Source organism: Polistes fuscatus, unplaced genomic scaffold, assembly GCF_010416935.1.
Source record: "Polistes fuscatus isolate 324 unplaced genomic scaffold, CU_Pfus_HIC Scaffold4, whole genome shotgun sequence".
NCBI lineage: Eukaryota > Metazoa > Arthropoda > Insecta > Hymenoptera > Vespidae > Polistes > Polistes fuscatus.
The window spans coordinates 12,256,260-12,284,165 of record NW_025113118.1 but is presented as its reverse complement, the minus strand read 5'-3'; the positions used below and the strand labels follow the sequence as shown (position 1 = coordinate 12,284,165).

Here is a 27,906-nt window from a genome sequence, read left to right as displayed (position 1 = left end):
CGAAATATCCGAAATTGCGTCATTCGTAAGGTTCAAATGAAAATTCCTCTTCGATAAAAAATAACGAATAATAGAAAAAAAAAAAAAAAAAAATCGTCAGCTGCCTCGAAAGTGTTACCACAAAATTCAATCGAATCAATGTGTCGAACCAACGCGTCGGGGGAGAACGAAGAAAACGAAGGGAAAGTGTTAGCAATATTATTTAAAACGAATCCACTGGTCACGCAGCAGATCGGACTGACGCTCTTTTTTCGCCGAACTTCTCAGCCGGTCGACCTTCGAAATATCTTTCTTTCTTTCTTTCTCTGTTGAAGTCGGCCTTGGACGGAGAGCGTCGTAAAATCAAATTGCATAGTCCTCGATAAATCTCGATCGGTTTAACGACGACCATTTTAATTGCGAATTAGCCGATTATACGGAGCGTCTCAATTTTTTTCCCGCCCCCCCCGCCAATCGTTATTAACATATTATAACGAAGCATCAAAGTACTTCTACGATTATACACGATATTTTTGTCTTATTTTTACTTGTAGAATATGTTTTTAACGGAATATGTTTGGCGGGAGAATTTGAAACACCCTGTATACATATATATATGTATATATATATATACTCACATATCTACATATACAATTAATTCTCGAATTTGACCACGATAATATTTTATTTCTTTCTTTTTTTTTTTAAATCTCTTTCCCTCTCATTTTTATTTTAATTAATTAAATATAATATCAAACGGGACCCTACTAAAACGTTATTTCAACGTTACTTCAAGCTTTACAAAGAGAGAAATGAATTATCAGGAACAGAAAATGTGTTAATAATATTACGTACAGGAAATACGGGTTCTCACTTTATGAAAGAGAGATTGGAACGAATTGATTCGCAAAGGCAGTAACCACCTGTACTGTGTACGTATATATGTGCGTATATATATATGTATATATATACACGTTTTCGTGGTGTCGTCTTTATTTCTCTCTCTCTCTCTCTCTCTCTCTCTCTGTGTGTCTCTCTCTCGCTCTCTGTTCACTTTTATCCGTGCATACAAGTCGAAAGATCGTTTCTCACATCTTCCATTTGATTTGATCACCTACTTATTCATTTCTTCTCCACATCGTCCTTCGTTTCTTTGTGTTTTTGGTTAAACTTTCCTGCGAGGTATCGCTTCCTGTTCTCTGCAAATGGGATATTTGCTTGCCGACAGTTATAGAAAATAAATTCTTCACCGAATACCAGGGGTCTTATTGTTGAAGAAGCGACCCTTAGCTTTTCAAAGCTAAAACGGCTAAGGTATCCTGCGTTCCAAATCTTCGTGTAGTAAACTATTGTTGTTTGTCTCAAGTATAGACGCTGGGGATGCCTCTTCCAGTTGTTCGCCACTGCTAAGTTCTAACTGACCTGTACTGTCCCCGCTGTTAGACCCACATTCACCGTCAACGAATCTACAAATTAATAAAAACATACATGTTCTTAGATTAACGTATTATATTTCGATTACTAATTCTAAGTGAAAAGGAAAAGTATTTTTATAATGGATATTATTTTGATACGCGTGTGGTAAGTTTTACTGGTAACCCACATATAACATCATAATATTCTACAATATATGGCTAGAGTATTGTGGGAAATACCCGGGACAGTTTCGTTTCAACAACGTTTGAGAATCATGGAAATCCCTGTACAACATGGGCTGCAAGTGAAAGTTTCGAAGAATTATTTATATTCCGTTATTTCGTACTAAAGTGAAATTTTTATTTATTCGGAATTTTAAATTGATTTTTTATTCGTTATTTGGTACAGACAAATACGTGTTTGTTCGTAGATACGAAAATAGATATTCGATCGATTCAATCATCGTTTTAATAAACGTATTTCTTTTTTTATTTTTTTTTTTTAATAAAAGATAACAATTATAGAAGAAATTGTAAAAGAAAAATAATTTTGTAAATCTCTTTTATCCTGTTTTTTTCAACTTGTTCTTTCGATGGTATAACACGAATTCGCATAAAATAAAATAATTATTGAAGCCAGAAGATCGTGTAATATGAAAATTACCTGGATTTACATGCATAATCACTTGTTTTTTTTCACAACTTGAAACAATTCGTATTAAAAATTTCACGAATAAAGCTTGTTAATAAGCTAATCTTTCGGTTGTTTTTAATAACAGAATTTTTTTCGACGAGACTTATTTTTACCAAAGTTTGTGTATCGTTCGAATGTTCGTCGATAAATCGAGATATCATTAATTTATCACCGATGACACTTTCAAATTTCAGAGGCTCGATCTTGGCCTCGTGCGGCCTTACCATTAATAATCGAAATCAAATAAACTCGAATAAACCTTACGAGTTCCATGCACTTTTAATACTCGTCCTAATTTATATTTTTGAATGTGGGCTTTATCAAAGAAATTCACTTAACGAAATAAACGTTTCAACTTGAATAACGAATTTGGTAATTTTTTTTACTTGTTACCCGTTTTTAAGAAAAATATATTTGTATGACAATTATGTCTCTCTGTGTGTGTGTTTGTAATATTAATTGGTAGCAAAAAAAATAAAAAAATAAAAAAAAAAGAAAAAAAGAAATCACACAACGTGCCACTATGTTCTTCTTTCAATTTATTTGCTCTACCGCGAGTAATTTGCTAATTAAAAGTGACGTAATCACGCCCGTTACGTAACGGTAATCAATTAAAAAATTTGTCTCGGAAAGATTACACATTCTAAATTATAGTCCGATTAACTATTATATTATATATATTTTTGAAGTTTGAATTATACAAACATGACACGTTATCGTGTCTAGTTGTGATAAGGGAAGACAAAAAAAAAACAAAAAGAAAAGAAGGATTACCGATAAATAAATCGAACAGAGCCTGTCAACCCTTTGGCAAAAAATACGGGCGCCTGCGTTTTTCCATTCTTGACCCTGGTGTCATAAATCATGTCATGATCTGCATGAAACGTACATTAAATATGTATTGCACTTTGTTGCAACTGACATTAATCGTTTCGATTTAAGCCGAGATTATCATTTTCTTACTTTTCATCAAAATCAAATTTTGTAACGCTATATATAAATAATTTTCTACTGATAAAATAAATCAAAAGAAAAATATAAGGATATATATATATAAGTATACACTTTTAAGTATGGGACTTCAAAGTTACAATATGACATTGCAGAGGGTTCAAATGAAAGATTGCTAGAACACTCGTTGCTGTTACTTTCGATTTAACACTCTATTGTTAATAATATATATTTTTAATACTTGATACGTGCGTGTTTGTTCGCGATAGATCGCAATCGAAATAGTCGGAGTAAAGCCGGTCGTTTTATTTTGGCAAAAACGACGAGATAATATCCGCACAAAGTACTTACTTTCGTAGCAAAGGTCGTTTGATAAAATGCCACTTTAACCGTTTTTAATGTCAATGAAAAAAGTATTAAATATGAGAAATAATATATTATAACAAAGTTTATCTAAAACGTTCGATGAGAGAAATTTCAATGGGGAATGAAAGATCTCGCGTTTTAAAAAAGCGACTTTTCACGATTTTTATTCTTTATTATTACGAAGTCACGTTAAAAGTCATCGATTAAATAGATCCTGTCTATTCGTTCGCGTTATTTGTTTATTAATTGATACATTAATTTAAATGTTATATTCGTATACGAAAAGTTAGATCAGATATAACGTAACGTTTAACGTAAAAATTTCGAATTCGTTAATAAAATTGACTTGTTTTGTTAGTAACGTTTGTCAGATTAAATAAAACATATTATTTTCCATATTGAACGTGCACAGAAATAGATATATACGACATGAACACGAATGTATATACATATATATATTCATGAGCATTTATAGTTTCGAAAGTCAGTGAATATCGTCGATAGGAGTGCTGCGATTGAGAGTTCTTCGTGCAAATGTATCGTAGCTTTTATCGATGAAATTATATAACTTGGTAACTCAAAAATCAGTAAAATAAAACGATAACAAACAAACAAACAAAAAAAGAACCGAGAGAACGAAAGTAAAAAAAAAAAGGTAATTAATACCAAAATTAAAATTATTCTAACCGTGTTTTGGAGAAAAGAAAGTTACAAAAAAAGAAAAAAAAAAGGGAGGGGGGGAGGGAAACAAATACAATCATACTTCTCAAGAATTGTTTTTAGTCGTGTTTATCAAGAAGAAATATATTTTTATTGTCTGTATGTTTTTTCGAATAATAAAAAATTGTTGTAAGCATGTTCGAGTTTTAGTCTAACACTTAGATAACGAAAAGCGTTACTCGTGCATCGTATAAATGGATTTTATCGAAAAATCATGTTTGCTAAGTCGTTCAACGTTATCGACTATTTTTCAAACGAGTTTATTAACTATACAGACGTGACATTTACACGTTTTAAAACTCATATTTTTGTCTTACTTTTTTTTTTTCTTTTAATTGTACGATCTCCTAACCGAAATTGATATGGAAGGTAAGAGCACGAAGGTGAATACCGAACCGAACATTGAGTTCACGGATTTGCCGTTATAGCGGTGCAAGCAGAAAGAAGGAATGGCTGAGCAGTCGATTGACCTAATTACGATGTGGATAATCGAGAGGAATACCGATGCAAAGGTAACATCCACGAAGCAACTTTCTTACGAAAGTTTGAGAAATGTAGTTTATGTCGAGAGTACCGTGTAAAACGCTATCGAACGTGTTGAGATTGGTATCGGTCATCGAATTAACATAAAAGAAACAGAGAGAGAGAGAGAGAGAGGGAATACAATTTTTAAATACGAAATATAAGACTAATATTTTATTCAATTGGTATTTTAATATAACTTTTTCGTCAACTCGTATTAAAAACAGGTATTTTGTATTTTAATCGAAATGATAGTATTATTTTGCATCAGTATGCAATCTTGATGCAACTTTGCTACTATTATAAATACCATGACGATTTAATTAAGATATTGAAATGTGAATTATGAAAAATATGGAACATTTATATTTTTCCATGTTTGACTCTAATCATTGACAAAATCGTAAATATAATTTGTTTAAAAATTGAAACACAAGAAAAAGAAAATTGATACGAAGTCATGAAAAATTGTTGAAATTCTCTGTCGTAATAATCAAGAAAATAAAAACGATGGGACGCGTATGATGCTGATGTTTGCGGAAATATTCGAACGATTTCGTACGATTCGAGGAATCGCAAGAATAAAAAAAAGTACACGCGTTCGATTATTCCATGAACGATCGACGAACGTCGTGACACGCATGCACGTCGATCGTTCGTGCATTCTCGCTTGCTGGAAGAAATAATACAACGCGATTGATTCTCCGTAAGACACGTGAAAACTATGTGACGAAATAACGGTGAAAATCGATGAAGAAATAAATATTTAAGGCACCAAAGACTAGATCAAAAAAAAATCATTTTCTATTCACTGGTAACTGGTTACATTATTATCATTTTTAATGCATAACGTTATAATTGAAACAATACATTAACTGTGCTAAGAAATTGTAAATGCACCGACAATTAGAGATTTTCAATTTGACTTATATTATTATTATTATTATTAATACAAATCTAATGAATATGTATGTTTATAATTTAATCAACAACATTTGCATTACCACGTTTAATCGATATAAATCGATAATGTAGTATAATTAATTTGTAATTAAATTCATAACTTTTCTTTTCCTATTTAATTTGTTTTTTTCTTTTCCCTTCAATTTTACGGACGTATCTTTTTTTTTTAATAATTAAATTGATACTTCTACAAGCCAAGCAAGCACAGCCTAAACTTGTCGTCGAATCGTAAAATATTATCCGAATTTTACAAATAACACGCGAAGAATATAAATTTGTTTAAATGCAATTACAAACACGCGGATTGAGACATTTACAAAATAACGATTGCAAAACTATACAGAAAAAAAGTGTGATAAATAAAGAGAAAAATATATCAAAATTCATATCAAAATTTATGATAGGCAAAACGAGAGAATAAATACAAAGTAGACGAAAATATATGGCAACATGAAAACTGAGCGAAAAAGTTTTTGAAATATTTTTGAAAATACCTCGATCAGCGATACATAGACGAATAATATACTGCGATGTGAAATTCCGCTGACATGAGTGAGCTACGACGAATCGCAACGAGGATTACGAAATTGTGAAGATTTTCACGTGGATCAGAGATGGTAGTAGAGCACGTGAGAGAACGAGAGAGAGAGAGAGAGAGAGAGGAAAAGTAACGTGCTACATTTCTTCCACGAGATCAGATCGAGTAAGAAAGGATGAAGTAAGTTAAGTAAGTATATAAGTGAGTATGTAACGATGGGAAGATATAGAAAAAAAGAGAGAGAGAGAGAGAGGATGAAAATAAAAGCACGTGTCTCCCTTTCATCAGTGGGAAAAAGATAAAAAGAAAAAAAAGAAAAATATAAGAAGGTGTGTAGGATGGATAAGAACTCGTACAACAGTAAGTGGCTGCACTAACAAACACGCCAAGTGCTATAAATTTTCTTGATCATCGTTTTACGAATATGTTCCATATTTAAACATTTCTTTGCCATTCATTTAACATGACTTTTTTCTTCCGTCAAGTATATTTTAAATAAGTATATATACAATGTCATTTGTATAATTAACTTGTTAATGTCAATATGCCAACTATCGCATAATTTAATAGACATTGTAAATCTTCAATTGTTCATAAGAAAATACAAAGTGACCAGTTAAATGTATTCATCGTTACGTTTAATATGTCTTCTTTTACGTATTTAACCGTATGCATATGTAATACCAATTATTATACTTTATAATATGTGGAAAGTTTTGTAAAATACTTGATCATAAAAACTGACAAATCATTTGATAAAGAAGTTTAATTATTTATAATAGAAATAATATTTAATAGACAATATTTTTGTCAAGGATAAAAATGTAATATAACAAATATAATAATAACGATCATAGTAATCATTTATCCGAGAAAATACTTGTTATTAATGAATAATAAATACCGAGCGAATAAAAAAAGTTATAAAAATCATTTAAAATCGGTGCTCGATAAAGCGAATAGCGAGGATGAGAATAAAAAAGAAATGAAAGAAAGAGAAAAGAAAATGAAAATATTTTATATATAATATGTAAAAGAAAAGGAACGGGCAATGAAGCGTGTAACGCGAAGTCGAGGAGAAATAATGTCGACACTATTCGAGAACGACGACGACAACTACTACGACGAAAACTACGACGACGAAGACTACGACGACGAGGATCGTGACGCGCGTCGCAAAAGTCGATTATCGTTGCCGAAGAAACGAAAGGATTTCAGGTCGATTTCGTGAGTTAGAAACTTTCGTACTGGTCTCACGTCGAATGGAAATCGAGATCTTACTATACATACACATGTATACTCAAGTTTCATTCCTTTCTTCTTATTCGATAAAAGAAGAACTTTTTATTCTTCTTCTTTCAATTTATTTCAATTGATCAAACAAAAATACGAGAATTGTTGCAAGGTGTATCAAAAGTTGCTTTTTACCGAAAATTGACAAAATTCTTAACATTTTTATTTTATCAACACTGTAACCGGAGATTCATTCATCTTTAAATGAACACAAAAATATTGTAATTATATTAATAATATTATAATATTAAATTATATTATAATTTTACTTGGGCATATAGCAGATAATGACTCGAATGTTGTTGGATTAATTTACCGATTTTATTATCAGTATTTGAAGGAATTCTAAATTTGACACACAGATTAATAAATGAATATTGATTTTTTCTTTCTAAAGCAAGTTTAGCAAGGTAATAGGCTATTAGATATCATCATAGATTTTGATAATACTTACGTGTAGGGTTGTTCCTCGCCACGCATCTCGCATATAACGTTCGTCAACGCCATAATATAATTTTTAGCCAGCGTTAAAGTTTCTATTTTGCTGAGCTTCCTCTCCATTTTGACGTGCGGTATTACTTCGCGTAATTGCTGAGAAAAAAATGATTTTTTGTTTTGAATATAAGAGATATTCATAATAATCCTTGTATTTTGTCTTCAACAAATTCTCTTCACATTGGTGTGAATTTGATGACGGAGGTAGGTAGAGGAGTAGTGAGTTTTAAGTTTTTTGTTTTTTTTTTTTTTAAGATGCTCGAACTGGCGGATTACCTCGAACGCGTCGTTAAGCGAATGCATCCTCATTCTTTCTCTCTCGTTACTCTCGAGCCTTCTGAGGTTTCTCTCGCGTGCTGAAATTCCGCTCTTCCGTCTCCGCGTCGTTGGCGGCCCACTGCGATTTCTTCTTTTCGCTTGCTTCGGGCTCCTCTCGCTACCGCTACTGTCACTCTCTTCCCCCACCTTGGTTTTTTCCATCGGAAACAAATAAACAAACCCCAATATTCCTACTTTTATCCCTTTTATTATCGGTAGGATTCGTGACAAAATTGAGCGAAAATCAGTCGGATTGATCGAGCCGAAATTCTCAACCCCCGGATCTTCCATTTTCCGAACAAATGCTCTTATTCGTTTAACTATCCAAGGCCCCCACCCCTCTCGGTTTCTCAACTTTCTCACAAATACCTGCTTTTCATTTGTATGAATTCATTTTTTCTTTTTTTTTTCTTTTTCTTTTAAATTAAATAAACAAATTTTGTATTTTTTTTCTTTCGAAAACAATGGATTAAGAGAAGAAATAAAATCTCTGATTTAAACTTTATTCGAGTACACCTTCTTCTTGGTAAAATCAATCGGATCGATAACGTTCATACGTTCGATAAGATTCGAATGAAGATTTAAGAAAAATTTCTTTATCATCGATAATCGACGATTAAATTTATTGTTAGATTAATAACTGTTACATAATATAAAGTTTTCTAATCTATCGACAATAATAGTATTATTTTTAATACAATTTTATAAAGCGAACATTTCTTTTCGAACTTGTTTTTTTTTTTTTACGAAAGAACGAAATGTTTTAGAAGAGAGTAAAATAGAGACACGATTTTATTATTCAGCTGTATCATTCCTCTGTAAAGTTTTTTTTTTCTTGTTTTATATAATAAACTTGTCTCTAACAACGTTACTTTTATAATAACTTTCGAAATCGTGATTCGGTTGATTGCCAGCGAGGAATTAAAAATACAATCTGACGTTCGCCGAACGAGCAGAACAAATTTTCAAAACGAAATTGTGATAAGATTAAGAATACCGTGATATCTGACTTAATTTGTCACAGTACGCTATTGCATATAACGTTTACTGATAACAAAAAAATTATTTACCAACCAAGGAGCTATCGAATGTCTAAATCGTTTATTCACTTGACGCGATTTTTATATAAATTTTCATATTTTCCGATCGAAGTTCTTCATTAATATCGATGTACGATTATATTTATGATCGTTCATTAATTTGCAAATTAATTTCGTATGTTGCGTTACGTCAAAATTGCAAACGCCAAATTTGAAGTACAAATCATTTGTGGATTGCAATGAATAAATTTATTTCTCAGAAATTTATATTTCAAAATGAGAAGAAGTGGTGTTTTCTTTTATTTATATATATATATAATATTTATTTTTGTTTATATATATATATATATTATTTATATATTTATATATATATTTATTATATAATTAATACAGTGAACCATGAATCATTTTTGTTTTTTTTTCTTTTATTCTTTGTAAATTTTAAGTAATTTAAACGTACGCTTTTGTTTTTTCAATCATCCCCCGTTGAATTACCGTCGATGAATAACGAATATGAAAAAGATCAAGAAAAATTGAGTATATCGACATAAAATAAAAATATACCTCGGTGCCAACAACATGATGGCGACTTCGTTTCCCTGTAAGCGAGTCAACGGAAGCGTCGTCTAAATCGATGTACATCTCCTGATCACCACAATCCTGATCGCTACCAGACAATCTTTCCAGGCTTCGCATTATCTTGACAAAAGCCGTGTGACACAAGCCACCTGCTGAAAAATAGAAGAAGATGAAGGGAAGAAAAAATGATGTCGATAATTCTACCAAGTGATATCCAAAGAAATATATATTAAAAGCTCGAAAATAAGTTGAAAAATATTATAATGTGTATATTACTCGTTTACGTATTACGCGTTGATAAAAATGAAGAGAAAAAAAAAACAAGAAAAAGAAAAAAAAAAAAGAAAAAGAAAGAATAAGGAAATTCGTATTGCTATCGGAACATTCGTCGTGACGAATTTACACAGTTCGCTTTATTATTACGCCACTAAAACGTTGTGTAATATTGTAGCAATAATATTTCTCTAGTATGTCAATAGCTTCGATAATGGCAAGATGGACACGGTTGATTATGAAAGTATCTAAACGGCCTTTACAATTCTATTACTTTCTTAAAACAAAGCCGGTAGTCGACGTGTTTTAATGGACGATAAATGTAACGAAGAAAACAAGAAAATAAAAAGAAATTTTACTTTCACGATTTTTCCGTCTTGATTTTTAATACAAAATTTCAATGGAAAAAAAACAACTTAACGTTTTAACGCAAATAAGCGAAGACAGTTGATTTCCCCCCCCCCCTCTTACGACGACGAATATTAACGATTAAAAATAATGACAGAAATAATAGATAGGCTTGGTTACACATATGGTTGTTCTGGTAATAATGTTTCCTACAGGTTATCGCACTTTCGATACTAACAAAGAAAATGCTTCGTAAGATCAATTCCGTCTATCGTATCTATTCGCGAGGTCGAATGCACTCGTAAAGAAATAAAAATGTTCTATCGCATAAATATGTACAACACATAAATAATAATTGTCAATCTGGTTCAGGATAATTTGAACCATTTTTTTTTCCTATAATGGCAATCGTGAATCGTCGCTTATCGATACCATAAAACGTTTTCGTTTGTTTGTTGTACCTCGTAAAAGATAGTCAAGGATATGATTGTTTTTTACGAGTCTAAGTTATTAATATTATTCTAACATAAAGGGGAGGGAGGGAGGGGGGGAAAGAGAACAATTTCAAATCGAGGTCATCGAATGTAATCCGGTAGCTATATTTTACGCTTTTTACAACTGACTTAATTATAAGTTCGATGCGTTGTTAGAATGATTTTTCTATGATCTCATTTATCTTATTAAGAATTGCAAAAGAAAAAAGTTTATATCGTACTTCCGATCGAGATATTGATTTTTGTATATTATAAAAAACAATGACGAATGTTTATAATAATGTAAAAAGATAATATATTATACTTCTGATCGAGAGATATCAATCTTTATATTTATATATATATATCTTATTAATCTTAACGTCTTCCTGGATAATTCAAAGAATACCGATTGTACGAAGTGCACTTTGTTGATAAGGAGATTATTTATTGTCAAAGTTCTTCTTAGAAAATTGTATAAAATATAAAAGAGAGTGAAAAGGAAATTACACGCTCGAAATCAAAATTATTGTACTTACTTACTTACTTACTTACTAACTTACGCTAGAACTTTGTCGTTTGATATATAGTACATATATGTAAGTAACAAACGTAGGAGTGAAAACGTTTTGATGAAACGAGAGATAAATCGTTGTGGGGATCTCCCTGAAAATCTTATTGTATGTACTTTAAATCATCTCTCGAGACGATCAAAGACTGTTTTGCTCACCAGCTTGGGGGATAACCCGTATATTTTTGTATTTTATTCATTTTTCACCGCTTTTTTTTTTTGGATAAATAAAATCTAAATGAATAAATAATCGATCTTATTTATAATATATATTCGATTAAAATGTCAAATTGTGAATAAAATATTGACTACCACGTATTAGGTTGTAATTATTTTACTAGTTCGCAATAATTTTTTAATTTTTTGAACAATCTAATTATCAACGTTATACAAAAGTTGAACAATTTGGAACCGGTTTGAATCAACATTACTAAACGGGACTTGGAGTTCAAACTTTATATTAATTCTTAACTAACCAGTTCTCGAAAGTGGATTATATTTCTACCCATTATCAGACCGTTGGTTTTTTTTTTTAATTTTCTCAGGGCAAGTCTAGAATATGTGTCATAATCGCAATTTACGTACGATCACCGACTTTCTTGCAATCTCCTGTTGTAAAAGATATCTGTAAAGGTTGGATTACTCGATAATTATAGGTTATTAATGAATGATTAATAACCTCTTTAGATTTCTCGAGATTCAACATTGTGATAAAGTTAGTTAATTGGTCGACATTAATAATAATACATATCTATAATAAATATGAAATATGAACATTTTTTTTCTATTTATTTAATAAACATTTATAAGAATCTTTGATCAAGATGTTATAAAACACACTATTGGTCAATACAAATAAATATTTGTTCGTGGGAGATAAATAATAATTAGTCCTAGTTGTAACAGTGATTACATATCGAAATACATGCTCTGATATTTGATTATAAATATCAATAATTAATTGAGAAAATTATGAAAAAGAAAGATGACGATCGCGAGTTGATCGAGAAAGGAAATGCAAGTTCGATCGAATTCATCCTAGTTTTTAACTGGTTTTCCAAGTAGATGATTCTTCGATTAATGTCAGCTGTTCATAGAAAAATAATACGAAACTTTCGACTGACTGTTGTGAGTGGAAGCCTCGATTCGCTGGGATCCGTCAGCTAACTAACTAATATAAGAGGAGAAAGGTATTTTCGGCTCCTCCAACGAAACGGCTTTTAAATGTGTCGCACTATTATTAAGGTCGTCTCATAGACTATGCCGTACGATTGTAAGATAACGCATTGTCGAGACAAATATGCCTGTGCTTGTCGTCTTTTTACACCACGTCCGCCTACTGTCTTTCCACAGACGCAAATAGTGAGAGAAGAAGAAGAAGAAGAAATCATAGGAAATATTTTCATATGTCTGTTTAACTTTCATTTTAAATGATTCAACTCATTTACGTTGACCTCAAATTTATACACCATACTACCTATTTACATTTAGCTAGGTTGCGCTGCTCTATTTTATAAAATCCAATATAAATATAACACACGCATAAATACTTATATAATACATTAGCAACACCTGAACACCTTTTTTCCCCATTTTCGTACTTTTTTTTTTATTTCCATTTTAATATTGAATTCATTTAATGCACTTTCCATTCGTTTAATCAATATTTTTCATATATATAGTTTCTAAAACAAATGATCAATATTCATGAACATTTTCTTTTAATATAAGTAACAATTTGTACGGTTCGTCGGAATTAGTTGACAATAAAAAGAAACAATAAAGGCGATCATTGTAACATCGATTAAATATTCTTATTTATTTATTTGAAAGTTTTAGTATGAAAAGAAATAGAAAAAACGCGAGAAGATTTTTCCGGTACTATAAATATTACGATCTTAAAAGACAATACATTTGATTATCGTTTTTAAATCAGCACGAGATTTATTTCCTTGAAAATAAATGAAAAAGAAAAAAGAAAAAATAGAGAAAAGAAAAATAGATAAATGATAAAAGGTAAACAGGATACACGCGGTCCTCCGGTACTCAACGAGATCGTACTCACGTCCGTATAGATCCGGTCAGTGAATTCATTCGGGTGGAATGCAGTCGGCGTCCTTTCCCAAACGTTATCGGTCTTTGCGTATTTCGCTTCTCGTCGCGTCTCGTCCTACGCACGTGAATACTTTTCATGCACACATTACTACAAGGGAATGCAAACGTCAAGATTTTTTTCTCAAACGAACACGAATGAAATTATCATCGTTCGTGTTTAGTGTTTTTGTATTTTATTTTTATTTTTATTCGTATTTTTTGAAAACTACTCATTCGAAATACATTTTAAGAAAAATCGTACAAAAATTCGGACTCGCGAATTTGTCTCGACTTTTTTTTTTAACCCTTTGCACTCGAGAAGATTTCGGCCAAATTAAGTAGACATTTTACAGGTACTTTGAAAACATTTATAAACAAATAAGCGTATAGAAATAGTAAAATATCAACAAGTCTTCGTGGCTCAAGTGGTAGAGCGTTCTTTCGGTATGCGAAAGATCCTGGGTTCGAATCCCCCGAGTCCTCTCGATTTTTTAAATAATTGAAGCTCGAATTTTTATTGGGAGAGTTCTTCGAACGAACAAATGCGTCAGGGTTGCGTCACTAAATAATAAAATATTATCAGTTTATTTATTTATATGTCGAAAAAAACAAACTTTGATAAATATTACACTCTGTAAATTAGTTTTGTTGTGATATTTAATGAAACTTGAAATCAGCCGGGCGCCATATCGGCGCCGCTCGAGTGCAAAGGGTTAATATACGATTCGAAGTAATCTTATGAAATTAGAAAACGGAGAAAGAAGAAAACAAAAAGCAAGAGAATTTCGATCGCTGAAAGACTTATCTCAAACAAAAAAATTGGTGGTTTCCTGCTTTTGACATTAAACTCTTATACACTATCTACACTATCCAGGCATAAGGAACGTTTGTTCAATTAAATTTCATGCCAACGTTCCGCTCAAAGTATAATCCTCTAATTAACGAAACGCGTAAGAGTGTTAAGTGTCATAATTAATTGGACCGAAATACAAAATACAATGCTTATCTCGAATATAATTTTGAACGATTTCTTTTTACGTTTTACAGATATTAACCTCCTTATTCGACTAAGTGAAACTTATCTTATACCTTTACTTGTTTTTCTTGTTCTTTTTTTTATGTTGATAATTAATTACATTCAAAGAAATATATAATTAAAATGAAAGAGGTTATACAAATGATCCTCTCCAGTTATTCATAATTTTAAACACGAAAAGAAAAGAATGAACAATTAATAATATTATGTGAGAAATAAATAATTACCTTAGCAGTTGACTTATTTCCACAATGTTAGATGCTTTATTTCCACTTTTCTGTCACGTCCATGAGTCATTCGTATCTACAAGTTTTGCAATTTCAGAAGATTCACCGATTTTTCTTCTTCTTCTTCTTCCTCCTCCTCCTCCTCTTTCTATTTTTCACCACAAAATCTTCCGATTTCCTTTTTCAAAACAAATCTTCTTCCAGCGCGAACTTATCGATCTCGGTGATTTTGTTTAAAATAGAATTGTTCTTTCCTCTTCTTCTCTTTTGTTCTCAGTCCAGGAATTTTTCGTTAATTTTCTTCGTCATTCCTCGAATGGAAGAAGTTCCCCCGCATTTCTGAATTCTTTGTAACGTGTCAATGCTGCACCGACACTCGTGCGACGACGTGGCTATTCCGTTTCTACAACACGTGCCAGATTATTCGATATTGATAAATGAGAATTTCTTTATTACAATACTGGTATACTGTTATTCAATTTTTAATCTATCCCATTTAATATAAAATATTTAACAAGTTTAAATTTATATCGCGCAAATCTTTTCGATTGATCTCGATGATCGAAGAAACTACCATAAACGAATATAAATTTAGGACACCTGTTAAGAAATGAAAAGAAGTTTCGAAATGCTATTTATATGTAAAATACAAAAAAAAGGTTTGTCCGTTAAGATAGAATAGAAAATTTGTCGGATAAATGTTAATCTATGCTGAAGTAAAAAAGAAGCAATGAAAGAAAGAAAGAAAGGAAAAAAAGGAAGACAAAATAAAAAAGAAAAAATAAATAAAAAAAAAAATAGAGGAAATAAACGAAAGATGAAATTATTCTTCGTCGAGTTTGATCGTTAAATTATACCAAAGACAATTTTTTTTACATTCCTAACGGAATTTCACTTGGTGAATATAACGAAGGGGACTTTCTTCATTTTATTGTAACTGGTCGGTTACAACAGTTTTATAAATTGCATCGGAAACTAGCGTTCGACCTGTTGCCTATTATGAAAATAATTGTCAGTGTTGTTCTTATATAACTTATGTCCATGTCGACGTGAGAAGGAAGGATGTTAATTTCCTAGATAAAATGATGCGTTTTATTCGTTTACAAGATAGAAACACGTGGAGGAAAATCGTCTCGATCGACAATGAATTTAATAGAAAATTCGATCGAATCTATTAGACTTCTTACTTGCGTATGCTATCAAAGTTTTATCGAGAGAAAAAATTATTTACAATCGTGGATTGGAAACGAGACATTCGAACGATATGATTTTATTCGAGAAAAAAAAAACACGTTTGTACGTTTATTGCTCGTCGTGCATCGAAAATTTGACGAAAAAAATTCCTATTTAATATGCGTTAAGCATGTTCTCGCGTAGAATAATTAATATTAAATCTATTGACAGTTTATCTATATAATTATTTATATGGTAATCAGTCGAATGATTGGTCTTTAAAAGAAATAACATTTAAGTCAATTTGATATCGGTTTAAATAATAAATAAAAAATATTGCAATATTTATTATAATAATATATAATAAATAATTTATTATTATATTATTTATATTTATATATTTAATAATATATATAAATAATTTATATATATATATATATATAATAATAATAATAATTATTATTATTAAATCAAATAAGAAGGAAAGTAATAACGTATAATATAGAATTTGAACAAGTTACATAGACGAATAAAAAGAAAGATAAAAAGAAAAAGAGAGGGGAAAAAAAAGAAATAGATAAGAGAAAGAGAAAGATGGTAGAGAGTACTCGAAGCTCGAGAACGAGATTCTCTTCCTTTCTCCTTTCACTCGTTAATTTTTTTTCCCGAGACGCCTCCGTCTAGTAAACGGCCTTCGGAATCCGACAGAGATCGGTGAGTGCCGGTGCTTTTTGACGATTTCATGCTGCGTTTATTTCAAAATAGAACATATCTTCGAGGAATTTTAAATTGACGAGACTACGACCAGCTAGCTGGCTGGTTAGGAGGATAGCAAATAACTTATTTAATTAAACGAAACCACAATCGAAAAATATATCATCGATGGGTTTTATCGGTTTGCTTGTCCAGGTGTAAAGCAGATAAGACGCCTGTTGACGTGCAAACCATGTGTGGTAATTGAACGAGGAAAGACAAGTAAGTGAATAACGATGACGAATGAGAAAGAGAGAATAATATTGATAACGAAGTAGAAGAAGAAGACACAGACACAGACACAGACACAAACGAAGAAGAAGAGGAAGAAAATAATAATGACGATTAGAAGGAAGAAGAAGAAGAAGAAGGACAGAGAAGGAGGAGGAGGAGGAGGAGGAGGAGAAGTAGGAGAAGGTGAAAGAATACGTAAAGCGGGGAATTCAAGGCGTTTGAGCGCGAACGTGCGCGTAAATGTACGCGCAAGCATACGATCGCGGGGCATTAACGTCATTGTTATCATCGTTTGTATTTTCCATTTCCCATTTTCAGTCCGATCGTCTCTAAGAGTAGTGTTACGAGGTCATATCCGCATAAGAACGATAGAGTTATAACACGAGTATTTCTAACAATATTAAATCTTATCTAAGTATATGTTGGTACCTTTTATTTCTCTTCCTCTCTCTCTTTCTTTCTTTATTGCACACTCACTGTTTATATGAATAGAAATGTTATTTAGTCGTGACTTTCCTTATTGGTGTGTATAAAGATCATTTTAAAAAGAGAGAGAGAAAGAGAGAGAATGTATAAAATAGAAAATATTTTCAGTGAAATGTTGCTATCGATAATATGCGATTATTAAAAATATGAAATTCGTGGTCACGGATGTAGGAGAGAACACGCGTTGTATCATAGATGGAAATCATTCTCGATCGGTCGTTCTCCCTCGCGTACACGGACTTTCATATAATCAAAAGAAACCGGTAGATCGTTCCTTCACAGTGGAAGAAGTAAGTACTTTCACGAGTGCGTTGTCTACGACTTTTAGCCGCTTATCGTTTTTGTCGATCTCGAAAACTTCTATGTAAGTAGGTATCTCTTTCTCTCTTTCTTTCTTTTTTTCTATTTTTCTCTTTCCCTTCCTCTCTCTCTCTTTCTCTCTCTCACCCTTCCTCTCTATTCTTGCGCTGCTTTCGTTGGAAATACTCACGAGAGAGAGAGAGAGAGAGAGTTCTCGATTGATTTTTCATTTGTATCGAACTTGTCCGCTCGAAAAAGGATCCCCGCAGATAAAACCGCGAAACTACTGCGTTAGAAAGTGCACTTTAAATGTCGGGCTACACTCTAACTAAACAAGAAACGAACAAACGAAGGAACGAATGAACGAATGAACGAATGAACGAACCAAGTTGCGAGTTAAATAAGCACCATCGGTGTGTAGTACTTTTACTTTCGCTCTCGGTAGCCGAAGAAGGTAGCAATTTCGCTCGAGTTCCACGCGAAATGAAATATTTTGTATTTTACCCCAACTTGCTTTCTTGCTTGCTTTCTTTTCTTTTCTTTTCTTTCTTTCATTTACTCCTTTTTTTTATATATTCCTTTTCTTTCTATTACGACGACGACGACGACAACAACAATCACGAAGATGTCTCTGTTCCGAAGTTTCCGTGCGAACGCGGATAATGTTAAGGAATAAATTTAAATAATGATACGCGAGCCGAATAATTTGATGCGAAGTATTCGGACAACTCGTTTCTGTTCCTCCTCCTCCTCCTCCTCCTCCTACTTTTTCTCCTCCTCATCTTCTTCTTCTTCTTCTTCTTCTTCTTTTGCTGCTTCTTTTTCTTCTCTTTCACTCTTCCCTGCTTCACTTCTATCTCTTTCTCTCCAACATATTTAAATCCTCGTTCTAATTATATCGACAACGCGCGTACATACTTTATCAGAGAGACCTATCCTGCAGCTGCCGATTTAAAAGTCGTTTTGCGAAATTAACTATCTCTTTCTTTCTTTCTTATTTTAAGATAGATCGAAAGTAAGTACAAGATGCGTCATCCCCATCGCGAAATCATTTTTATACTATTATACATATTCGTAAACAGTTTCCGAAAAGCATATCCCTAAAAGTCTCGTCATAGATCGAAACGTCAAAACTCTTGTTCCTTGTTATCTCGCCAAGTAGAAGTAATACAAATTTAGAAAATGCACGTAGACAAATTAAAAAGAAAAGAGATAATAATAATAATAAGAAGAAGAAGAAAAAAAAGCATAAGAAGAAGAAGAAGAAGAAGAAGAAAATAGAAGGTAACACACGCGTTTTCATTTCTAACGTTAGTTAAAACTTGGCGTCGTACCGTTAATCGTGCTGGATACTATTTCCTTTTCTTAGAGTCTCTGCCACTGGAACGTAGTATAAATGAGGAAAATAATCACGATAAAGTAATAACCAGTATAAGAGGAAGGAAGGAAGGAAAGAAGGAAGGAAGGAAGGAGGGAGAAAAAAAAAGGAAAAAACAACTAAGTAGATATGCGCCGACACTTTTCACTGTTGTACTATCTGCACGGGCACGTATTATTATTATTATTATTATTATTATTATTATTATTATTATTATTATATATATATTATTTACACCTGCCTTCGCGAAGTTTTGTATTCGACACTACGAGATATTTAATTGTAAAAAAAACAAGCGCTACGAATAATCGCAGCTTAACCGAGCGCCCGATCCGGACTGACTATAACTGTAAAGGATCGCTTGTTTCTGCCGAGCCGTCAACCCCCACTTCTTTCCTTTTCTTGCCGCCGACGCCACCTCCACCACCTCCTCCTCCTCCGCTGCCACCACCACCGCTGCCACCTCCGCTGCCACTCTCAGTAACGTCGAAACAGATCGCTTGACCCCCACCACACCACCAACACACAAGTAACTATACTACCGGCCTGGCATAGGCTCTACCAAAACCAGTTCTCCCTGTTAACGCTGTTGCTCGATGCTGCTTTCCACCTCCGGCTTTGAAACAACTCTCCAAACTCGCTTTGGACCCGTTTCGAACCGTTTCACCTGCTTGGTCACTCTTGTCCGATCTCTTCGAGCTTTTTCCTTAACCCCTCTCTTCGTCATTATTTATACACCTTCTTCCCTTTCACATCTAAATAAGAGCTTTTTTCCTTTTTGTTATTTTTTTAAATTTGTTCTCGTACCACGAGGAAGATCTTGGGTGCTTGACATTGTTGAAAAAAGAAAAAAAGATAAAACAAAAATGAACAAACAATAACAAAAATAAGAAACTCCGCTAACTTTCACTTCAACCAATTGGGTCTTGTTTTTTATTTCTTTTTTTTTTATAACCACGAATTCAATATCTGACAGTTTGGTGGTATTCCTGATTGCAGATATAATTATTGTTGCATTTGAACTTTTTCGTCGTTTGTTCTTTGTCGGTGGGTGTTTCCTTTTCTTTTTTTTCGTTTTTCTTTTTTTTTATTTTATTGTTAGTACGATTGAAATGATATGAGAAATATATTTAAGTGAAAATTAATTACTAATGATAAATTATTTCGATGAGATTCTAATTTAAATACGACGTTTACAATTAGATTCTATTTAATCGTAACGAAAGTTTTGATGACATCCACAAATAAATTTCTAGATGAAATCATGTTGGCGAGTTTCCTAAGAATGATTCACGAATTTTACGGTATTTGCAGGCTAGAGCTAGAGTTTGGGATACACCAGTCGTAAAACTAACGGATCGTGTAATAAAAAAAGAATCCTTTAAACTATGTCTGCTACCTGGTGTTACTACATCAGCACGAAAAAACGACTTTTAAGATGGTCAACGACATCTATACGGAATTTGCTTTCTAGCCTTGTTATGTAAACAACAAAAATAGTCGCAATTATCGTATATTTAAGGCAAATTTTATTCACGATAGTAATCAAATATTTTCATCGATATAATTCAATCGTAATTATTTGTCATTAATAATTAATTTGAACGAAATAGGTTTATATGTTATTCTAATAACCCTAATAATCTTAAAAAATATCTACACTTGCGCGGCTGTAAAAATTATTGTTGTTAAAAATTGTTAAACAATGTAATTTCTTTTAATTTGTAAAAAACAAAAAAAGATAAAGTTTTAGTCTCATCGAATAGGATACACACACACCCTGTATGCCTCGTGTTACTATGTCAAATCGAAAGGTGTTTTTAAAGATGGCTAACGACGTGTGGATGAAGTTTGGTCTCTTGGTTCGTTGTGCAAGCAACAATGGTAGTCGCGGTTATCGTGTTATATCTAACCACAGAAAAACCACATATAAAACTGATCCGCCACATCGGACGTCCTTAAACGCGGTCTATACGAAATGGAAAGCCGATGGGGTTACAATATAGTAATGCTAGATGTAAATTTGAAATTTAATCGCGCGTGTCATTAACCTTTACCGCGTATCGTGAATATATTAATTTATTATATTAGATAAGAGTATATAAAATGCAACGGGCGAAATTAAAAAAAAAAAACAAATGAAAAAAAGTAGAGGAAAAGATAAAAATAAAAAGAAAAAAAAAATAAAAGCTCTTACACCTCGACGCGATATCAAAAATTAACGGATACACCTGTTGCAAAGAATTTTTCTATACCGTATGTGCAATGGCCGTGTAAATTCCCGTAATATCTGTCGACGCGTTAAACACGTTTTATGGTTGACTAGATCGTACGTACATTCGGGAGACAACTGTTACGTATATTTAATTACCCGTTTGCGGGCCATACGTTGCGTATCTACATAATTCTCCCATTGATTCGATAGCAATCGTTGCTAGCTATTATATCGGGACACGTGACACAGATATGTCGTTTGGGTGTACGCGATTACGTATTAACTTGTCGTATATTAAAAAGAAAAAAAAATCATTGTCGAAAGAATCGATTTGCGACGATAAGTAGTACCCTTTAATGATAAATTTTTATTTCAATTTTCAATTTCATCGAATCCTAAATAAGTTCATAAATTTGAATACACGCGAGAGTATTTATTTGATATTATTTTTTTCATTTTATATTTCATACGTAAATTTATATAAATGTATTAAATTAGAAAATATAATTATATATATATATACCCCTATAAAATACAAATTGAAATTTTTAAAAGCAAAGAGAGTATTTCTCTTTCGTTCGTGTATTTCGATTTTATCGTAACGCAAAATATATGTAAATGATACGTCCCTGTTCACACTCTTGACAGCACGAGCAAATGCATCTTATCGGTCCCACGAACTTTGCATAACTTTGACATTGTAGGAAATCCTCGTTCCCGTCAAACTTCTAGACAATTAATTGTTCTGTTTCGACTGTAAACAATAACGTTTATCTCATTTTACTCTTCAAAATGAGATGCAGATTCGAAAAAAGTCAACTGTTTTGCTCAATTATGGTATATGTTTAGAGATAAGAAAACCGAGTATGTATATTTTGCTTACCGGTGTGAAATATAAAATAAAGTATGTTCTTTTCAAATTCTACATTCTCAATAACTTAACAACAAGAAATATAATTTTCATCGATTTTTAGAAAAAAATATTAACGAGATATTCAAACCTGTTGTATATATATGTAATACTTACCTATGCACGAAACACGTTATTACGAAAAAATAAACAAAGATTTTTTTCAAGTATTACCAATGACGTTAGTTCGCTTAACGGCAATAAGCCAAGTGGAGGAATTTAAATTCATACGATTTTGCATACGTAATGACAAATATATCAAACGGAAGTAATCGCTATGTGACTTTTTTTATTCATTGTAAAAATACCACTTGCACTAATTATTTTCTTTTCTATTAGCTATCAGTGTTACATTCAAACTATTGCATTATATTTATTACAGTTACTATGAGTTACGATGCTATTAGGTTAATATATTTTATTTATTTGGTTATCTGTACTTTTTGTGTTAAGTCATCAATATTCATAACAAATAAATTATTAATGGTATTTAAATATGTATTTTTTTGTTTCCTCTCTATCAAATACACGTGTGCACGTGATAGGTGAGATCATTTACCCGAAGTCGAGAGTCTTTTTCCTCTTTCTTGCTATCTTTCTCTAGATATCTTAGGCTTTTTACTCAAAATAATCAGTGCGTGAAGGCGACTAAGAAAGTTGACTGTTAGCGATAGGTACGCGAGTAACAAAAATTTCAGCGTTCCCATACTTTATCCTATCTCGAACAAATGAATTGGACAGGAGGAAGGAAGAAGTATCTACTCGTTTGCTGATAAGCAAAATATATCTATAACAATGAGATAAGATCTTACCTCTATGCGAGTATATTTTTATTTTTCTATGAACTTCGGGAAGCACCGATTCGTTATACTCGTATTTTACTGATTTATTTTTATGACGTTGATTAACCAAACTCTTATCAAAGTTTAATCAGTATTAAGAAATTTCTTTAAAATCTGTCACGTTTTCGATAATTGTTAATAATCATTCGAATAAAAATATAAAATTAATTATCAAAATAATATAGAATAAATTACTCGTGTCGTTTTATTGCTCACGGATACATCCGAGTTGTATTATTTTTGTTTTTCAAATCGAAGCTAGCGTTAAAGTCACGGTGTACGCGAGTAACGAGGCGCACAATTCTATTGCGCAAAGTGCTATTAATTTGAACGTTGAAAAAGTGTATATAACCACTTTGATTTTATTTATTACGTTAGAAAAAGATACAAAAAAAATGTCAACTTTTTCTTTTTGTTTTTTTTTACTACTCTTTTACTTTTTTTTATTAATCTTTATGATCGGAATAATCAGTTTGCAGTTTGCTCCTGTAAGTAGCAATGTAAGACAAGCATAAACGGCCACTTTGGACATATGAGAACGAGTCATGTAGAACGCCTACGCAAGGGGTTAATCTCGTCCAACGATTAATATGCAACAGGTGAATGTTAAAAAGTATGCGTCAAACAAACCTAACTTCTAAGGCTATAATTTCTAATATTTCCGTAAGCGATCATTTTCCCTACGTTCAGCGCCTATCTCGTATCTGTATTTATGTTATACCTGTAATATTTTTTTATTAATTCCATTTTTTTCCTTCACCTACGGAGAGGTAAATAAATCATATCAGTTTATATAACAAATAATATATTTGTAAGAAAACTAAGCAGAAAGTAGTATTTTCTAGATTACTAGAGTCAGTACTGGTTGCTATGGACAATGTACAATAAAATCAATTTTGGTATTATCAAATTTTGCTTATATTTATTTAATAAGAATTTATAATATGAGCAGGGTTACATTAGAATTGAGTATTATTCATTTAAAATATTAATTAAAATTTGTAAATAAATCATATCAGTTTATATAACAAATAATATATTTGTAAGAGAACTTAAGCAGAAAGTAGTCTTTTCTAGATTACTAGAGTCAGTACTGGTTGCTATGGACAATGTACAATAAAATCAATTTTTGTATTATCAAACTTTGCTTATATTTATTTAATAAGAATTTATAATATGAGAAGGATTACATTAGAATTGCGTATTATTCATTTAAAATATTAATTAAAATTTGTTTAATATACAGATAAAATAAATAGAAATTATAAAATGTGATTAATTAATTTTCCATTTTTATAATATTTATACTCTAAATCACTTACGTATATCTAAACTAGAAAGTGATACAATTATTGCTGTATTCGTTATTCTTTTTAAATCTCAAGCAAAAATATTCGCGTCTCGTACAGCAAAATATCACTTTCCAGTCTTGACACACAAATAGCCGCATATATTCCTAAAGATAGAATCCGTTTCTATTTTTTTTTTTAGTCTTTCTAGAATTCGAAACTTCAAACTTCCCAAAGTCACTACCACACAAATATTAATATCATCGATGTAAATATCTTTAGCGCATAGTTAATTAAAAGGGGAAAGCAGTTGAAATGATAACGGAAAGCGAATTATGTAAAAGTAAAGTAAAGTATATAGGTAAAATTTGATATATTCAAATGAACGAGAGATCACCAGGAAGAAAATAAATAAAAACAAATAATATTGTTGGATGCGAGCGCCTCCAAGCCAAACACTTAAATAGGCATTCGTGAGAAGATTGGACGGTGGGCCCTGGATAGCTCAATGGTTAAAAAGCAGTTCAGTCGCCCGGAAAGCGGAAGATCCGGGTTCGAGTCCCGGTGCAATCAGAATTCCAACAGCCCAATTTTTTTCACGAATCCTACAATATATACGTTGAAGTCATTGATATAATACATCTAGCCGGTATGAACCGATTTCATTGTAGTATGTAAAAAGGCAAAATCACAGCTGGCGTTCGATAGGTAATTACTCTAGTGCCACTAACGAGCGACTAATTACAAATGCCAACTGCGCTCACGGCACTGAACACGTAACTAAAACGATCGAGCTTTCTTATTAGCGAATAAATCGTAACGTTAACAGGAAGGGGGGGTGGTAGGGGGGAGCCCGTTTTTGCCAAGAGTATACTTGATATACTCACAATCTATATATGTATGTATTAGTATGTATATATTATTCTGAAATACTTTCGTTCGCGGTGCGATCGGAAGATCGGCGATCTTCGTTGAATGGTGGCATGGACTTCTCTTTCAAAAGAGAATACGAGCCTTTCAAACGCTACTTACGAGATCGTTTCTACATTTCGACGCTCCGTTAACGAGCTTACTCGAGTTAACTACCGATTTATCGTCGCTATGAACATTTTTTACTTTTCTTTTCTTTTCTTTTCTTTTCTTTTCTTTTCTTTGCTTCGCTTATTTAAATGTACAAGTTACGTAAAGTTCGAGGCATATATAAATTCGTATCTCTAAAGGGGAAAGTGGAATATATCGGTTCGAGTGAAATCGAGGGATGGCATTCTCAAGTTTAATTTAAGTGTCTTTCAATTTCTTTTCTTTTTTTTTCTTTCGTTTAATCTCGTTATGGGAACGCGCTTTTTATTCATATTTTTTTCCCCTTCTTCTTCTTCTTCTTTTTCTTCGCGACTTTATCCGAACGCAGGTTGCAGATGCAGACGACGTATCGTGTGGGAAGAGACAAGAAAAGAAGAAGACTCTCTCTATCTCTCTCTCTCTCATTCGTGTGTAAACGTCCTCGAAACACGTGGGAATGAGTTTCCTTCTTCATCGTGGAAGTTTTATGCGATCCTTCCTTCGTGTATGGATTGCGTGAAGAATGCGTTCTTCGATCGATTACAGGTCATTATCTTTTGCCGATGGATTTAAATCAATCGCGTGACCCGCATTAAAATTAATTGTCCGAGAGCACTGACCGACCGGACGAGATTGCCAAATTTTCTATCCACATATTAGTCACCGCGAGAAGAATACTTATATTTATTTGCTTATGTATTTTTATTTTGTTGTTATGAATATTTTGTTAAATAAATAAACGGTATGCGTACGTGTTTAAACATTTATAATTAATATTAGAATGAAAATATTTGTAAATACACAATAATAGATTAATATTTTTAATTGAATTAATATAAACGCAACATCGCAATGACAAAATTCAATTTGATATCACAGTACGCATACCGTTCATTTATTTAACAAAATATTCATAAGAAAAAAATCATTTATTATCTTCTTATAAATGAAGTAAAAATGCAATGTTATACATACCTAAAATACATGCACACATCATACTTACACAAATATAAATATAATACTTTTACTTTCAACGTGTTTATAATTTCCGATATTATTCGTGCTATCAGTGATGACGCAGTGCACTACGTTTTAAATCTATTTTTCACGTTACCAAGAACGAGGAAGTGACGCTTCGTTATGTAATATAATAACTTCCTTGAAACAACGAAATGGTCGTGGTAGTTGCGACCATTAGAGACCGCGATTATTGTTGTTAGAAATGAATTGTCACAGGTAGAAAAGCCGAATAGCTAACCTAAAATTCAAGAGAAAGAAATTCGTAAGTTATTATTGTTTGACTTTTTTGAATCTAAGAGAACTTCAACGTTTTTTAAACGCACAATAATGTTGACTAAATGATAACTAATTTCAATTAGAGAAATTTCATAGTTTCTAGGAAACGAATTTACTAAATAATTATATTTTTGTTTGAAACAAGTAAATGTCTTTCGATATAATACAATTCGTAAATCTTCACCGAGGTTTCTTAATTTTGTAAGGTAAATTCTTCCTTGCCTCTTCGCATACCATCGCGTATACAGTTGAAGTATAAGACACTAAATACGCGTATAAAATATATGAATGTATAATAAAACAACTCGATAAAACACCAAATGGCTTATTTTCCCCTTAATAACGTATTATATCTCTTTAGGATATCTTTGATGCTTAAAGTTTTTAATAATCCATTATATTAAACCGAATACCATTATCAAGGAAATTTGTGCGTGCTAGTCAGAGAATTTTAATGTTTCGAAGAAATAATTATGAAAGTTTTTAATAGTAAAGTAAGATAGATAATGTTGAATCCTTATTTGTATTAGATAAAATAAATTAGATAATAATAAGTGCGTCATGTAAACAAAACAATAACCGATTAATTTCTCTTTCTCCTTGTCTTTCTTTTCAAGATTTTTATTCAACTTCAATATTCCATTCAACTTGTATTCCTATCAAAATTTAAGAAAAACATAAGATTTACTCGAATTATTAAAAAATAAATAAATAATAACATCTACGCGTGGTGTTTTGAAAAAATTACCGTATATTTTCGATTAATTAAAAATATATTTCAAGGTTGATAATAAATAATATTCCGATAAGAAAAAATATACTATTCACTTCAGAGAAAATATGATTGGAATAATTAAAACTCTCTCTAATCCTAATATAAATATTTATGATGAAAATAAAGAGTCTAAAACAGTATACCTGGTATCGATAGTGGTGATGTAAGTTCGAAATACGATTAATCATTAGATAGTGGTGTAGTCTAGTCGAACCAGTTTTCTGTCGTTAAGTTCAGTAGCTAAATGAACATTACGACGATGACGACGATGACGACGACGAGGAGGAGGCACGGGTCCGTC

The 27,906-nt window shown here is 31.9% G+C and overlaps 1 protein-coding gene across 4 annotated transcripts; it reads right to left on the bottom strand.

Annotated features, from left to right (window-relative positions):
- Positions 1 to 988: 988 nt before the first annotated feature.
- On the bottom strand, positions 989 to 19,537 carry LOC122521177 (protein dimmed-like). 4 transcript variants are annotated; one of them, XM_043641679.1, is made up of 7 exons: positions 19,176 to 19,537; positions 14,896 to 15,298; positions 13,604 to 13,708; positions 9,859 to 10,025; positions 8,213 to 8,401; positions 7,896 to 8,032; positions 989 to 1,445 (listed from the first exon to the last, which is right to left on the bottom strand). In XM_043641679.1, exons 4-7 carry the CDS (start codon positions 9,988 to 9,990, stop codon positions 1,289 to 1,291), a joined length of 615 nt encoding a protein of 204 aa, XP_043497614.1. In that variant the 5' UTR covers positions 9,991 to 10,025; positions 13,604 to 13,708; positions 14,896 to 15,298; positions 19,176 to 19,537; the 3' UTR covers positions 989 to 1,288. The 4 variants fall into 4 exon arrangements, with proteins under 4 accessions (XP_043497614.1, XP_043497613.1, XP_043497612.1 ...); XM_043641678.1 differs by having other exon boundaries at positions 9,859 to 10,022; XM_043641677.1 differs by lacking the exon at positions 13,604 to 13,708.
- Positions 19,538 to 27,906: the final 8,369 nt, after the last annotated feature.